This window comes from Hemicordylus capensis, chromosome 6 (assembly GCF_027244095.1).
Source record: "Hemicordylus capensis ecotype Gifberg chromosome 6, rHemCap1.1.pri, whole genome shotgun sequence".
NCBI lineage: Eukaryota > Metazoa > Chordata > Lepidosauria > Squamata > Cordylidae > Hemicordylus > Hemicordylus capensis.
This window is the reverse complement of record NC_069662.1, coordinates 168581001-168598107: the sequence shown is the minus strand read 5'-3', so window position 1 is coordinate 168598107 and position 17107 is coordinate 168581001. Positions and strand designations below refer to the sequence as shown.

Here is a 17107-nt window from a genome sequence, read left to right as displayed (position 1 = left end):
CAAATCGGTTTATATCTAAATACTCAGGGAGGAGTAGGTCTGGGCTGTTTGTCCCTGGTGAGAAGGAATACTCTGTTAAGCTTAATCTTAAGCGGCGCTCCTTGCTTCCTGTGTGCTCATTTCAAACAAAAATAATCAGTGTTGGTTTGTAACCTAACCATGAGGAGTGAATGATTGAATTTCTTACAGTCTTGGTTCAGAGGGTTGCATCTGGTGAAACTGCTCTGTGTGTGCAAACCTGTTGAGTTGCCAGGGATGAATGTCCGTGTCTAATGTCGACAGTGCCCACCTGCCAGTTGACTCACGCGGAATTAGTAAAGCACTTACAGTATGCTCTACTAATGTTGTAGTTTGGCCCCTCGCTGGGTGATCAGCATCTGCTCCCCAGCTGATGAAATGGGCTTCGGAGGGACCAGCCGTGCAAGCCGGCCTCTCACCATAGCAACAGTGCAGGCTCCTTCTCTGTCTTTCGAAGGGCTCAGCAGCCTGTGCGGAACAATTCTGACTTCCTTGCTGGCCTCTTCCTGTGAACATTCCCCAGAGTACCGATTCCGCCCCTTCCTGGCATTCAGGGTTTACATTGTTCTAGTTGCTGTTTAGGTGCACATGTCATTCCTGAACTCAATCTCATTCAAGGTTGGGTAAAATATTGTGCCGGGAATGTATTGTGAATGTGTTGGGGCTGAGAGGGACTGAAACCACCTGGTTTGGCGGGGGCGGGGGGCACTAAGGAAATAAACTGCCCAATACCCAAGCAGTGTTCTGTCTAATTTTTTTCATCTGCATATAGAATGAGTTTTCTTCTGGGTTGCAGTATCAAGGCAGTGTGTGTGCACATGCATTAATCCTGAGTGGCATCTAAAACTTAAGTAACCCCTGCTAACTTAGCAAAGAGACATCTTTTAAAAGTGGTGATTATCTTATATTTAGCAGGGGGAGAGCAAGTGGCCCTCTCCAGCCCCAGCACAACATCCCTCCCGTGGCTGTTGCTGGTGTCTACCTTGTTTCTTTTTAGATTGTGAGCCCTGTGGTGACAGGGATCCATCTTATTTATGTGTTTTTTCTATGTAAACTGCTTTGAGAATTTTGTTGAGCAGTAAAAAATATTTGTAGTAGTAGTAGTAACTGAGCAGACATCAAAAAACGCATGAGCGTGTGTACACATGCATGCCTTAGAGGGAACACTGCACCCAAAAAGTGTGTTGCTTTTCTCTCTTTGAAGAGAGGAAGATCCATCATGCAGCTACTTGAATCACATCATTTTACACTACATGATGTCAATTCAAAACCTGCCCAGTATAGTGAAGCATGTCCTTCTGTGCTTGGAACACATCTGGAGTCAACTGGATAGCAAGAGCGGTGTTGATCCCCACAGCCTGGGGAACCAGAGCGTTATTTCTTCCAAAGATGAAATGCCCCTGTAGAATGTGGCTTTGAGCTTGGCGTAAACGTCTCTGTTCTGGTTTGCAGTGCTGGATTTCCAAGGGACTGATAGGTAGGATAGCCTTACCTTGTGCAGAAAGGGATGAGTGTATTAAGATCAGGCCTGCACAGCACAAGGTCTGCAGGCCGATTGTGGTTGCCTCCTTGACTCTTATTCAAGAGGTGTTTAGGTTTTCAGGAATTACTTGCTAATGGGGGAAACCTGTATTGATTTGTGCTCTAGCCCGGGGGTTGAGTGAGAGTCCCCAGATGTTGTTAAACAGCAGCTCCCATCCCCAGCCGCTGCTGCCCTCAGCCAACAGGGCTGAGGATGGGAGTTGCCCAACATCTGGGGCCCCAAGCTTGAGCACTCCTGCTCTAGCTCATAAGCCATGGCATGGTCAGCACCTTCCGGTGTACTGTACTTGCGTTCTGCTGAAGTCTCACTCAGTGCAAGCCTGGATTGCGCCCTATTGCCTTTTAAGGGTTAATGCAGGATCTTCACACGCCATGTGGGGTGTCCTGTGGCTCTGCTGTGAGGGGCAACAAATTAGGTTCAGTTCACGGCACTCTTTAAGAGGTTGCTTGAAGCATTCCTGATGTGCTAAAGCTATTAAATCACTGGCCAGTTGATATAAAACTCCAAATATTTCAAGCAGAGCTGGAGTTGATGGAATGGTTTGTGTCTCCATGAGCAACGGCCACTGCCCTGTGTTTAAAAATCTGCTTCTGAGGAATCTCCGTCTGTGTTCAAGAGCAACAGATATTGATATTACAAATGGCCGTGGTATGTTGTAAGTTCCGATTTGTGCTGTGGCGTGTGAGCCAGAAAGCCCCCAGTGGGTGGCACTGCTGTTCAAGCACTAAACACCTTGGCTTGCCCGTCCACTAGCGTTTCCTCATGAGCTGTTGTGGTGCCCCGAGGACACAGATCACTCCAGTTTCTCCTTTTCCAGGTGATTTGCTCCGGGCCGCCCAGGTTATGTGTTTCTCAGGTGAGTCTGGAACACAGCTCTTCGAGCATGGTTTCATTGGTGCATTCTATAAGAATACTTAGGTGGCCAGTAAGAACCTGCACATGCCAGATGGTGAAGTGCCTTGGCATCTTGAGGGCTGGCTGCCACCTTCTGCAGGCTTGTTTATCAGCTCAGGTTGCACTGTTGACCTCGGTCTGCATCTGATGGCGGAGCGATGGGCGGCATCCACGCAGTACAATTGAACGAAAGAACCGATTCTGCTGGCTTGGTGGCAGCGTGATGGCGTGCCCCACCAGGCCCTGAGTGCCTCTTATGCCAGTCAGCCGGTAATTCACGGGGTGGGCGATTCCACTTCCACTCCAGCAAAGCCTGCCTTGGCCCCAGCCTTCCTCTTTCCTAGCTAAGAATGCAGGCAGGCCTTAACTTATCAATGTTGACAATTCCTGGTTTCTGCTGCCGTCGAATCGATGCCCACTGTGTGGCTTGTGGGTTTTCTTTCTAGACAAAGAACACTGCTTTTTCTCGTTCCAAAGGCTGGTTTGTGCTCCTTTGAAATGGATGGCAGGGTGTTGGTGTCACAAGGCACACTCGGGCATAAGCATGTCTTTCATACCAGCGCTAAAGGCTAGAGAGAGGCAGGCGTGGTCCCTAGATCACTAGCCTGTAGCACCCATCTTCCTTGATTTAGAAAAAAGGCGACTGAGGGGAGACATGATAGAGGTCTATAAAGCTGTGGAGGGAGTGGATAGAGAATTTTTTTCTCCTCGCATAACACTAGAACTGGGGTCATCCCATGAAACTGATGGCTGGAAATTTAGAACTAACAAACAGAAGTACTTTTTCACCCACTGCATAATTCGCCTCTGGAATTCTCTGCCACAAGATGTGACAGCTACCAGCCTGCATGGCTTTAAGAAGGGCTTCGATAGATTCATGGAGGACAGGTTTATCAATGCCTACTAGTTCGGTGGCTATAGGCCACTTCCAGCATAAGAGGCCTCTAAATACCAGTTGCAGGTGAGCAACAGCAGGAGAGGGCCTTGCCCTCTGCGATTGCCTGTGGGCCACTGTGTGAAGCAGGATGCTGGACTAGGTGGGCCTGATCCAGCAGGGCTGTTCTTGTGCCTTCAAGTCATATTTTCATACTAGTGAAAGGGCTTGCAGTTTGCAAGCATATGAATGCCTGATCTCTCTGTGATGGTGGTCTTTTTCTCTGTCCCGTGAGGTATCTTACCCCATGCTTTCCAATGGGGGAGTTTTTCCTCAATAACCATGCATTTTCCCAGGGGGTTCGCTGGTAGTCTGGGCAAGGCTTGGAGCCCATCTGTGAAAACAGCCTTATATGATAGATGTTTTAATTTGTAGCTAATACAATAGCTATAGACCATGACTGCACAAATTGGGCCCCCACAGCTGCTGTTGGACTACAAGTCCCATCATCCCTTACTGTTGGCCCTTGTGGCTGGTTGATGATAGGAGGGCTGAAGTTAAGTAGCTCTTCTATAGAACAAATTCAATATTAAAGATGTGTCTATACACGGCTCTTCAACAACAGCATTCTCAGTAGTTAGTGTAGCAAATTGGAATTAAAGGAGTGCTCTTTAAAAAGCAGCACAAGAGCGGAGTTAGCGACAGCGGCGAAACTGATGAGATGTTGAGCTGAACAGGGAGAACTGCTCTCTGCTGTTAAATACAAAACAGCCACCACTTCAAAGGCCTCTCTGCCCAGTTATCCGGAGCCAATACCTGATATGGCTAGATTACTACTACTACTACTACTACTACTACTACTACTACTACAACACTGTTCTTCAACAACAAAAAGTTTAGAGAGAGAATAATGAGCTAAGTAGAAACAGCTAGAGATGTTACGTTCGTGAAGGCTAGACTGGTGTTCAACCTTACCAGCACAAGTACGTGGCCTCCCTGATGTGGTGGTGATCAAGAACCACAGCTGAGAAGGGAAAGGTGGTGATCCAAATACGAGGATTCTGTGAACCCAAATGCTCCATTGCTCCAATGCAATGACCAAGAAGTAGCATTTTTAAGGAGCCATCAGTACTCTTGTGCTGCCAGCAGACATTCAACAAATATTCCACCCTCTCAGTCCTATCTGCATGTGTAGAAACCTACTAGTTTCACTCTCGGGAAGGGGTCAAAGACTGCCATGTTTGACAGGCCTGAAAGCAAAGGGTCACAAACGCATTTGGCTCTGAGCACCATTCTCTGGGTTGAAGATAAACAAGCAAACCCGCTGCTGATTTATTCTCCTACATTCCCCTCTTCCCTGCCTTGGAAATGTTGCAGTACTGAGAAGGTGCAGGCAGCCTCTACCCCCACAACAACAGGCTTCAACGCAACATCTTGCTGGAGGCGCACATGAAGAGAGAGAGACATAATGAACGCAGCAAGAAATTCTGTGATGGCTACAGGAAGAGATCAAGGTGACCTTGAAAGCAAACGTGATGTGACAGATCTATGAAACTGCCTTGCAGCATAGCAGTTATTCCCCTTCAGGTTTGTAACTCGAAGATGCCTTTGGGTTTAGCCATCTGCCCAGTGCCATCTGGAACCTTACAGTACCCCTCCAGCCTTAAAAGCCAACATCTGTATGTTTTAATGGACACAATCGGCCACTGTCCATGGGAGGACATCTTTTGGTGCTGGACCGTCTCTCTTATGACTGTGTAGATTCCCTAACCAACATCCATTGAACCTCTCGTTATTGGTCCCTACCAGAGGTGGCCTACCCTTAATCCCATCTGCATCTTCTAAACCAGGATTTCTCCAACGTGGGAGTAAAAAGTTGGAGTAAAGCTCACATCATCCCCAGCCACAATGGCCAGGCCATTGTGGTTGTGGATGATGGGTGTTTTAGCCCAACATCAGCTGGGGACCCACGTTGGAGAGAGCCTGTTCTACGCATTATTTTAAAATGTGGTCTTTCGAGGCTAGAGATTGCCCATTCGTGGTGTTAGAAGAAGCAGCTGTCTTCTAAGTCAGACTCTTGGACCATCTAGCTCGGTATAGTTGACACTGACTTGGCAGCAGCCTCTTCCAGTTTTCGGGCTGGAGTCTCTCCCAGCCCCCCCACCCCCCCGGAGATGCTGCCAGGGATTGAATCTGGAACTGCCAGGGATTGAATCTGGAACTGCTAGCATGCAAGTAGAATAGTGTCAGGACATCCTAAAATGAAAGGCAGGGAATGCCCACTGAAACGCACGGGTTTCTTCCCAATGGCCCTAGGAATGTATGGGATTTGCATTCCATGGCCATTCTGTGCATGTCAGTGGACTTTCCCTGCCATTCGCTTTGACATTCCCTAGGATCTACATGGTCAGTTGAAGGGTTGCCAGCCTAGTGGTCTAGGAACATAGGAAGGCCCTTGTTCCATCTAGCTTAGTATTGTTGACACTGACTGGCAGCGGTTCTCCGAAGTTTCAGGCAGGAGACTCTTCCAGGCCTACATGGAGATGCTGCCAGGGAGTGGAGGATCTGGGCCCTTCTGCTCTTCCACTGAGAACAGGGTCACCACTCATGGAGAAGGTTCTCTGGACTTAGAGAAGATGCCCGAGTTGGCTCAGGACTGTAGCAAATGACTCTCTCCTGGTCTTCCGCCACGTTTTGAGGTGGGTTTTGGGTGGAGGTCAGCCACCAGGCTCTAGTGCAACTCCCCTGCTAGTAGAGCAAAGGGGCACTTTTAAAAAAGTGGTGATTCTCTTAAATTTAGTAGAGAGAGCAACTGGCCCTATCCAGACCCAGCTCAGCATCCCTCCGGGGGCTGTTGCTGGTGTCTAATCTAAAAATAGATTGTGACTGAGCCCTTTGGGGACAGGGAGCCATCTTTGTGTATCTATTTCTCTATGGCTTTGGGAACTTTTGATGAAAAGTGGTATATAAATATTTGTAGCAATTGTAGTAGGGTGGGCTGGCCAAGCTGACATGCTCCAGCTGTTGAATCACAGCTACCATCACCCCCATCCCTCACAAAGGAGGGTTAAGGTTGGTGGAACCTGGGCCCCCTGCAGCATAATAGCCCTGCGGCTTTGTGAAGGCAGACCACGCATCTTCGAAAACAAACCACTTCCAAACTTCCATGGGTGGCTTCTAAGTGACCGAGTTAATGGCATGCAAGGGTGTGTGCTGAAATACTCATGTCGGTTATCGCTTCAGCTCTTGGGCAGAGCATTTGCTTTGCTTTTTTCCAAGTGTTGCTATTGGGCTACAACTCCCATCATCCACAGCCATTTTGTGGTTGGGGAAGATCGGTGTTGTAGTTCAGCAATATCTGGGGGCCCAAGGTTGGAAGCTCTTGCTTTACAGACGCAGAGCTGGCCCTCATTTGTCTCGCCACATATGGGGCTGGCGGTTTCAGTCTGTAGTCCTCGCTGGCCCTGCTCCCCAGGCCATGTGGGATCTGCGTCGGCTGCAGGTCCAAAGCTCCAGATTGAAATCCTGGCTCAAATGAGATTACTCCTTAGGGCTGAGCTAGAAACGTGACACGTGCACTTTAGATTAAGGGCAGTGCATGCACTTCAATGTCAGATCTAGCAGCAGCGTAGTAAACAACTCCCAGCTTAATGGGGACGCTGCCATGGGCTTCTCTCTCCGCCCTGCGCACGGAGTAATCCACAGGGAAGGGAAGGGCTGGCGTGTAAAGAAGGTCCACAGCCCAAGGCCAAGAGCTTTTAACCGAACAAGGCCTGCTCATTTTTGCATTGACTAAATAGACGTAGGGCCATAGGATGGCGCTTTGTACTCGGGGGAGGCTGTGCTGTGGAACGATTCCTGCATTGCACACGGACCTTTCTAAGCAGAATCTTGACACCGATTCTGTGGCTTTTGTGAGCTGCTGTTCTAGATCTTATCTCCCATCACTCCCAAACATAGGAAGCTGCCGTATACTGAATCAGACCATAGGTCCATCTAGTTTAGTATTGTCTTCATAGACTGGCAGCGGCTTCTCCAAGGTTTCAGGAAGGAATCTCTCTCCGCCCTCTCTTGGAGATGCTGCCAGGGAGGGAACCTGAAACCTAGATGCTCTTCCCAGAGTGGCTCCATCCCCTAAGAAGGGGAATATCTTACAGCGCTCACACTTCTAGTCTTCCTTTCGTATGCAACCAGGGCAGACTCTGCTTAGCTAAGGGGGACAAGTCATGCTGGCTACCACAAGACCAGAGCGCTTCTCCTCTCTTCCTGTCTTGGGGCAGCAAGCATGGATTTCCCCCTTTGCTAAGCTGGATCTGCCCTGGTTTGCATTTGAATGGGGAACATGTGTGAGCACTGCAAGATATTCCCCTTAGGGGATGGGGTTGCTCTGGGAAGAGCTCCTACATGCTTTCACGCGGAGGGTTCTAGTTCCCTCCCTGGCAGCATCTCCAGAGACGGAGAGACTCCTGCCCGCAACCTCGGTGAAGCTGCTGCCAGTCTGTGTAGACAATCCTGAACTAGATAGGCCAGTGGTCTGACTCGGTATGAGGCTGCTTCCTTTGTTGCTAAGGAGCAGTGGGGGCAGCGCACATGTTTGGAATGCTGAGGGTTCTGGTTCAATCCCAGCATCTCCAGTTAGGAAAGATCTCTGCCAATGGGGCTGGCAAAGCCGCTTCTGAAGAGCTGCCTGTGGTCTTGGTTGCGAGGCAGGCATGCTGTGGCCATTTTCTGCACTGAGCAGGGGGTTGCACTAGAACAGGGGTTCCCAACCTGTGGTACTCCAGATGTTGATGAACTACAACTCCCATCATCCCCAGCCAAAATTAATTGTAGCTGGAGCTGATGGGAGTTGTAGTTCAGCAACATCTGGAGTACCACAGGCTGGGAACCCCTGGATTAGAAGACCAACTCGACAAGACTGTGACGCCATGGGCCAGTGTGCTTCAGGGCAAGGCCTGGGGCCAGTGGTAGCAGCAGCCCTCGGCCTGAAGTGCGGCCCCCTGACTAGTGGTTGACGAGGCCTGTGTGAAGCTTCAGCTGAAGCCAAATACTCCATGCAGCCCCCCAGCACGGCTCAAAAGGCTGCTGTGCCTGGTGGGACCCTTGAGGAGCAATGGAATCTTCTTGAGCCTGAGACCCATTGCATATGGATGGGAGACTAGAAGCGGGAGCACTGCAAGATACTCCCCCCTTTAGGGATGGGGCCACTTTGGGGAGAGCAGAAGGTTCCAAGTCCCCTCCCTGGCAGCATCTCCAAGAGAGGGCTGAGAGAGACTCCTGCCTGCAACCTTGGAGAAGCTGCTGCCAGTCTGGGTAGACAACACTGAGCTAGATGGACCAATGATCTGACTCGGTATGTGGCAGCTTCCTAGGTTCCTATGCTGCTATGGACCAGTGGTCTGAATCTGTATAAGGCAGCGTCCTCTCCTAAGGCCACAAGAGGCCCATCATTCAGAGAGCACCTGCTTTTGCAGGCTGAATGCCTCCGATCCAGTTCCTGGCACCTGCAGCTGGGCAAGATCCCTTTCTGATGGAGAGCTGCTGCCAGTCAGAGCAGATCGTCCTGAGCGAGGCGGTCTGACTTGGCAAAGCTATGAAGCCATCTAAGGTGGACAGTAGATGCAGGTTCTTGTTGCTTTGCGCTGAACGAAGAGAGCGAAACCCATCGATAAAACAAGCCCCTTGGCGACACACACACACGCACGGCCATCTGGTGAATGCTGCAACTGGGCTTCTTGCCTTGGGGGTCTTTGTCCTGCCCCCCCCCACCCACCCAGCCGCCTTCCCCGTTGCTGTCGCTGCCCTTGGCACATACGGCGGGCTGGTTATTTTTGCTCCCTTGCAACAGATGCCAACCCTATTCCTGGAAACAATTTTCCTGCCCTCTGCTCTGTCAGTCCCTTCCTCTCCACTCCAGTCCGCGAGGCAAGGCTGCCGTCCGCCAGCTCCGGAGACCTATTCTGCGGCGGCAGTAGCAGCAGCAAGGCCCTTGGACTCCATGCACAGAGCGTGTGGTGGGGGGGCCCTGTGCAGGTGCTGCGCAGAGCTGAGTGTATGATGGGACTGGTCGAATGAAGCCCTGGAACGCGGCTGTGGGATGTGGACGGGTGTGTCTGCTCGAGTCGGGCCCCCAGCTTCTGATTTCGGATGACTGTGACTTCTCCTGGTGCCATAATCCTCACGGTCACCAACGGGGCTTAGAACCATGCCCCCCCCCCCCGTGGTGTTCCATGCTGGCGTCTGTACATGGTGTCGCCCTCCTGTGTTTTACTGGGGCTTTGATGGTTTTGAATGTCTTCATGGAAGGCATTTGCAGGGGCTGTCGATTCAGGAGGCGAGCAAGGCAAGGCAGGGGATGGCTGGGGATGCCCTGCTCCGTACTGTGGCCATCAGAGCAGCTCTTGGGGGGCGTGGCCTGGCCCTGTGAGTTGGGCAAAGCTTGCGAGAAGCATGTGGAGAGGAGAGGAGGTTGCTGGAAACCTTTCCTTCTCCCTGCCCGCTGTTCCACTGGAAAAGGGGGCTGGCCTGCACCAGCTTTGTGGGGCAAGGCAGTGTTTGGCAACTTGGCTGCCCCTCTATATGCCTAATACCGTTTGTACCCCAAACCAAGCTGGTTCCTCCTCCCAGTTCTTTCCTGTTGAATTTGGGAGTGGGGGTTCATCTTGAATTCAGAGTCCTCTTTCTTTTCAGTAAATACAAGCACATATATTCAAGGTATGGCGCAGTGGGGAAATGACTTGACTAGCAAGCCAGAGGTTGCCGGTTCAAATCCCCGCTGCTATACTAAGGGAAACGCCTATATCAGGCAGCAGTGACAGAGGAAGATGCTGAAAGGCATCTTCTTGTAGTGCGCAGGAGGTGGCGATGGTAACCTCCTCCTGTATTCTGCCAGAGACGACGACAGGGCTCTGTGGGCACCAGGAGTTGAAATTGACTCGATGGCACACTTTACCTTTTAACCTGCATGTAACCTCTCTCTTTTAAGGCATTGTCTTAAATTCAGAGTTGCCTTCTATTTGCATAAATATGGTACTCTTCAATCCTAAGAGTTCCCAAAGCTGTTCACCAGAATGAGTTGTATAAGGGGAGGCTATTGCTTTTTTGAAAGACACATCTGGACTAGTTAGGATCAAGCGTGGCTTCAGCTCAGTGGCAGAGCACCTGCTTCGCACGCAGAAGGTCTCAGGTGCAGTTCCATCTCGAGGTAGGCCTGGGAAAGACCCACCTCTCAAACCCTGGAAAAGCTGCTGCCTGCCAGTGTAGATGATAGATACTGAGCTAGACGGACCCCTGGCCCGACTTGGTGTGAAGCAGCTTCCTCTGTTCCTGCTCCACTAGGCTGGCACCAAGCATCTGGCCAGGTAGACACCAGGGAATGCATGAAAAGGAATGATAGCCAATGCCACGAATGGCTGTTGGCTATTTGGAAACTCAGTGCATGCCATGCCATTTGGAAGGAACCCGTACATGTCAGCGGGCATTCATTTTAGGATGTCCTGGCACTACTTCGCTCTAGGACTTGCATGTTGACAGTCCCAGTTCCAATCCTTGGCAGGATGTCCAGGTATGGCTGGGAAAGACTCCTGTCTGCAACCTTGGAGAGCTGCTGCCAGTCAGTGTAGACCATACTGAGCTTGACAGACCCAAGGACTGACTCAGCAGAACGCAGCTGCCTATGTCCATATGGTATTCGTATGTCCATAGGGTTCAAACCTCCTAGAAATGCGAGTCAAGGTGATATGTAAATCCATCAAATAAATACGTTGATGGAATCAAACAATGGTCGGCAGGTGCTGCTGTCTCTGCAGTGGGGCAGTGAAGGAAAGGGGCTGTCCCTCAGAGTCCTCCCCCCTTTCTGCCAGGGGTTGCGTGACTGTGCCGAAGCGCCCAGCCCTGAGGACTGCCAGGGAGGCCCCACACTGGACGGACTGCTGTTAAATGGAAGGAGCAGGGGGTCACAGTAGATATACAGAGAGACTGTCACCATGCCTGATTTATGACTGCGACTGAATGCCAGAGGATGGGCTCAAGGGAAAGCAGAAGTCAAAGCATATGTGCCTTCACAACTTCTGTCCCTGTCGAGGTAGGACAGAAGCTGCCCTTGGTCGCCTAAAGACAGGTTTTGCTTTCTTCATTCAGGGCAAAGCAACACAAACTATTGTCTACCTTGATTAAGTGCCAGGTGTCAGCTCTTAGTGACTTCATAGATAGATTCTTTCCAGGATGGTCTGTCTTCAGCTTGGCCTTTCAGGTCTCTCAGCGCTGCATTCATGGCTGTTGTCATCGAGTCCCTCCACCTTGCTGCTGGTCGTCCTCTTCTTCTCTTGCCTTCCACTTTCCCCAGCATGATGGACTTCTCAAGGGAGCTGGGTCTTCACAGAATGTGTCCGAAGTAGGATAGTTTGAACCTGGTCATTTGTGCCTGGAGTGAGAATTCTGGACTGATTTGTTCTAGGATCCATGGGTTTGCTTTCCTGTATCTTTGCCAAGTCAGATCACGTTGGGCCGTCTCGCTCAGGACGATCTGCTCTGACTGGCAGCAGCTCTCCATCAGAAAGGGATCTTGCCCAGGTGCAGCTGTGTCAAGGAGGCATTCAGCCTGCAAAAGCAGGTGCTCTCTGAGTGATGGGCCTCTTGTGACCTTAAGGGAGGACGCTGCCTTATATGGATTCAGACCATTGGTCCACAGCAGCAGTCTTCACGGTTGTAGCTAAAATGGAATGGGTGGGCCGGGGCGGGGACACCCATCAATTGGGTGAGAACTTGCTTTTTTGCTCTCCCCCTCACACCTCCCTCAAGAAGTGGGGGGCGATCTTCACTTGTTGTCCCAGGGCCCGCCCCAACCTTGCCACACCCCTGGTGATCTTCACTATTTTTCAAGCAAGGGCCAGTTGGGCGAGAAAACTTCAATGTGAGAGCCATAGGCGGAGAGACCTATGGAGTTAGAAAGGAGAAAGGGAAATCCAAAGCAAGGAAGACACACTGCAAGCCAGCCTCCTTAAATATGGGAAGAAAGTTTCCAGTTATAATAATAAAGGGCTGCTTCAGAGGAAGATGGTCAAAGCCAAATAGTGCCTTGCCTGGCTGATTCCAAATGACCTCAACAAGAAGAGGCCAAGGGTTCCTGCTTGCTTGGCTGCCCCTACAAAGGATACTGCAGGGGCTTGTGAGGTTGACCATAGAGAAGGCAAGTTGCCAAAGAGGCAATCAGGAGCAGAAGGAAGTTATGGGGACTGCCCACCACTCTTCTTTCTGACATAACTTCCTTCCCTGCAGGAAAGGCAAGGCTGCTTATAATCTGCCCTTAAAACAAACTAAAATGCACCAAGAAGTTCTGCATCCCAGTTAGGCTCATTGGCCAGTATTTGGTTCTTCCCCACATATTTTTTTCTTGCTAGCCACAGGGGTGAGGAGCTGGGCAGAGGGCTGAAACCTCACCTGCTGTAGTACCTTGGGAACAGAGCGTCCTACTTGGTCCCTGCTTTGGCCTATGTGCTTGAATAGCACCTTGGATTTCCTTTCCCTTTTAATATAATCATGTTTCTAGTCTTTATGACTGCAGCCTTGCATGCTTGAACCAAGGCTGCAGTCATAAGGACTAGGAACATGTTTCTGTTTTAAAAAACAGAAACACAGCTAGTGATGAGCTCTGCAGTCAACGCTCCATCCCATGCTTACAACAGTGGGAAATATGCACAGCTCAGGGCAAGGGAGGACCCCGTACACAGAAGCATCCAGGGTTTATTCGAAGTCTCTTCCTTACCACATAGCTGCCAGCATACCACACCACCCACCCAATCCCTGCACTTTTTGTAACTGGGAGAAAGAAAACAGGAAAGAAGGAAAGGAAATTTTTGATACTATTGACCATAGTATCCTTCTGGAACATCAGAGAGTGTTGGGGGCGGGAGGCACTGTTTTACAGTGGTTCTGCTCCTACTTCTCGGACAGATGCCAGATGGTGTCGATTGGAGACTGTTGCTCTTCGAAATCTGAGCTTAAGTATGGTGTCCCTCAAGGTTGCATACTCTCTCCAATGTTCTTTAACATCTACATGAAACCGCTGGGAGAGATCATCAGGGGATTTGGAGTGTGGTGTTATCAGTATGCTGATGACATGGCGTAACTTCCCTAAATGCCTGCCTGGCAGCAGTAATGGGCTGGATGAGGGAGAATAAACTGAGACTGAATCCAGATAAGATGGAGGTACTTATTGTGCAGGGTCAGAACTCCAGAGATGATTTTGATCTCCCTGTTCTAGATGGGGTCACACTTCCCCAAAAGGAACAGGTTCACCGTCTGGGAGTACTTCTGGATCCGCACCTCTCCCTGGTATCTCAGGTTGAGGCGGTGGCCAGAGGGGCTTTCTATCCGCTTCGGCTGAAATGCCAGCTGCGTCCATTTCTTGAGAGGAACGACTTCAAAACAGTGGTACATCGGTTGGTAACCTCCAGACTTGACTTCTGCAATGCGCTCTATTGCCAGATCCAGTTGTCCACATTGTGGAACTAACCAGTAAGAAAGAGCTTCAATATCTTCTTCATCTAGCAACAATACAGAAGGACTCTGGATAGACAGCCATTGCAAAAGAAAACAGACCAGATTCAAGCCGTGGCCTCAAGCCTCAATTTCATCTCATTCATTCCATTTATATACTGCCCTTCCTAAAGTGGCTCAGGATGGTTTACATTAAAATCAAAAACACAGAATAAAACCATTAATTTAAAACATATTTAAACCAGATTAAAATTAGAGACACCGAGCTAGATGGACCAATGGTCTGACTTGGTGTAAGGCAGCTTCCTAGGTTCCGATGACACCCCGAGGCCTGTCACGTCTAGAGCTGAAGCTTTTGCTGCGCAAATGCCACCCGTGTTCAGCACGCTGTTTCATCTCAACTTCAAATCCTCTGAGCAAGGCTGCTCTGCCTGACAACTACTCAGCCCAGCATCTGGCCTAACTTATTCTTGCTGAGATAATACAAACCAGCCAGACCAGGCCATATTTTGCTTTGAACACCTTCCTTCCAAGAAGTGCTTTGCATAACTGGAAACTTGCTTCCAGTATTGAAGAGACTGCCTTGCACTGTGTCTTCCTTGTTTTGGGCTTCCCTTTCTAACTTTCAAGGACTAAGAATCTCATCTGTCAGAACAGACTGGCCACTTTGGCAGGGGAATGGGCAAACTGACCTGTGTTAACTCAAAAAATTGGGATTCCTCAGGTCAGGATACTCTGAGGCCTACAGGTCTGTGAAAGGCAGGGTAAGGATTTGTGTTGGGAGAATTTCAAAATAACTTTCCCCAGCAATATTTTGGGGAAGCCAGCCATGATTCTCAAACTTGGGTCCCCAAGTGAAGTTGTCCTATAGCTCCCATACTTTGCGACTTTGGATGATGGGAGCTGTAGTCCCAGCAACATTTGGTTGGGGACCCCGGCTTAAACGACTGCAAAACCATTTAAGTGAGTTGTGTAGCTAGGCTCATTTTAAGGACTGCAAGATCTGGTGATTACATTTCTTGAGATTAATGTAGGAAGCTGCCATGTACTGAGTCAGACCATAGGTCCATCTCGCTCAGTATTGTCTACACAGACTGGCAGCGGCTTCTCCCAGGTTGCAGGCAGGAGTCTCTCTCAGCCCTCTCTTGGAGATGCTGCCAGGGAGGGAACTTGGAAGCTTCTGCACGCAAGCAGGCAAGATGCTCTTTGCAGAGTGGCCCCATCCCTCAAGGGGACTATCTTACAGTGCTCACAAGTAGGCTCCCGTTCCAATGCAAACCAGGGCCGACCTCTTTCCTGCTGGATGTTTAAACCGGATATTGCCAGACATTCTTCTGCTCCTGTGTTTCAAAGAACTCTCTGCTTTACTCTATTGACATCTTTCATCTTGGGCTGTTTAATTTCAACCCCTACTTCTGAAGAAGTTTCCATAACCCCAGAACTTACTTGCAGCATTTTGAACAGTGTCTAGGGCAGCCAATCCTTGTTTCTCCTGGCCTGCACACAATCCCTGCAATGCTGCGCAAGCATTTCCTCTCTTTCCCTTCTCATTTTCAGCAAAAGAGACATGCTTTTTGTAATACCCTCGGTGACTTGGGCTCCTTCTAAGCAAGATTGCCTTTAGTCCTCTACAGTTGCTGCAAAACCAGGTTGTTGTCGCCAGATCTGAGTTCCTCCCCAAAACAGGGACAGCAAGGGATTGGTATTGTGTCTCTCACCGGATCTTGGCACGACCAGCCAGCTCACCAGGGGAGGGAGGGAGGGAGGGAGAAGCTGAGTCATGGTATCAAGTTATGGAGAGCATCAGCGGCAAAGCATCTCAATGGGCCTGAGAGTGCAGAGAGAGCTGCTAATTGAAAAATAACAGAAGGGCTCTTTGGGGCCACCAAAGCATTGCCCCAGGACACTGCGGTGGCGCCTGGCATCATCCGTGGCCAAGTGCATGTGTGTGCACGTGCACGCGCACACGCGCACCTTCTTAGAAATTCGTTTTCTGTTCCCTCTTAGGCATACAGGCTCAAGAATGGTAATGCGACGGTTAAGGTGCAATGCATAGGACCTTGGGGCAGAGTTAAGGGGGCCAGAAGCGGTTTCAAAGGTTCTCTTCCTTCTCCGTTAGGTTGATGGGTGAATCTGGGCCACGCTCAGAACATTCTGCCACAGGCAGCTGAGCTTCAGATGGGCAAAAGCTGGGAGCTGCTCCGGGGAGAGTCAAAAGATACCCTGCTGGATAAGAGCAAAGTGGGTTAATCTCATCCTGCTCTTGCTCCCCACAGTGGCCTCTGGGAAACCCACAAGCAGGGCTTGAAGACAATTGCCCTCTCTTGTTGTTGCTCCCCAGCAATTGGTATTCAGAGGCAGACTGTCCCTACAGCTGGAGGCTCCATTTAGCCATCATGGCCAATTGAGAACAGCCCTGCTGGATCAGGTCCAAGGCCTATCTGGCCCAGCATCCTGTTTCGTACAGTGGCCCACCAGATGCCTCTGGGGAGCCCACAGGCAAGAGCTGAGGGCATGCCCTCTCTCTTGATGTCGCTCCCCTCTTGCCTCTGAGGCTGAAGGTGGCCTATAGCCCTGAGACTAGTAGCCATTGATAGAGCTGTTCTCCATGCATTTGTCCAAGCCCCTTTTCAAGCCATCCAAGCTGGGGGCCGGCCATCACTGCATCCTGTGGCAGAGAATTCCAGAGATTAATTATGTGCTGTGTGAAAAAGTACTTCCTTTTGTCATTGAAAGATCTCTTCTTCTTCATAAATGTAACTCTTTAAAAACCATCTAAGTTAATGGTCATCACCACTTCTTGTGACAGGCAGTTCCCTCAATTACTTAAACATTGTGTGCAGATTTTTTGGGGGTCAGTCCTGAATCTCTTGCCAATTTCGTTGCATGATCCTAAATACTGTTACGGCAGAGTGGAGGAATCTCTCTCCCTCCCTCCACAAAATGTATAATATTTAAAAAGCATAGGGGGTGTTCTGGAGGACTAGTTGTTTCTAGGACAAAAGCACACAGGAGAGAGAAGCACCATGGCCACTACTAGGAAGGAAGGGAACTGGAATGGTGCAGTAAAGTAAAGTAGTGCTGCTGTTGAGTCGGTGCCAACTCCTTGTGACCACAGAGCCCTGTGGCTTTCTTGGTAGAACACAGGAGGGGTTGACCATGTGCGGGAGGGGGCAACGGTCAACCCCTCCTGTATTCCACCAAAGACAACCACAGGGCTCTGTGGGCGCCAGGAGTCGACACTGACCCGACGGCACACACTTTACCATGGCTGTCTCCTG

General features: G+C 50.1%; 1 protein-coding gene across 4 annotated transcripts in view; it reads left to right on the top strand.

Annotated features, from left to right (window-relative positions):
• Positions 1 to 17107, top strand: part of CDC25A (cell division cycle 25A) — a 35357-nt gene that overhangs the window by 15968 nt on the left and 2282 nt on the right. For 3 of the 4 annotated variants that reach the window (XM_053264066.1, XM_053264063.1, XM_053264062.1), the window contains one exon: positions 2379 to 2417. The exons of the other annotated variant lie outside the window; for it this stretch is intronic. In XM_053264066.1, coding sequence (XP_053120041.1) covers positions 2379 to 2417 — 39 coding nt within the window. The remainder of the gene's footprint in view (positions 1 to 2378; positions 2418 to 17107) is intronic. 4 annotated transcript variants of the gene reach the window in all.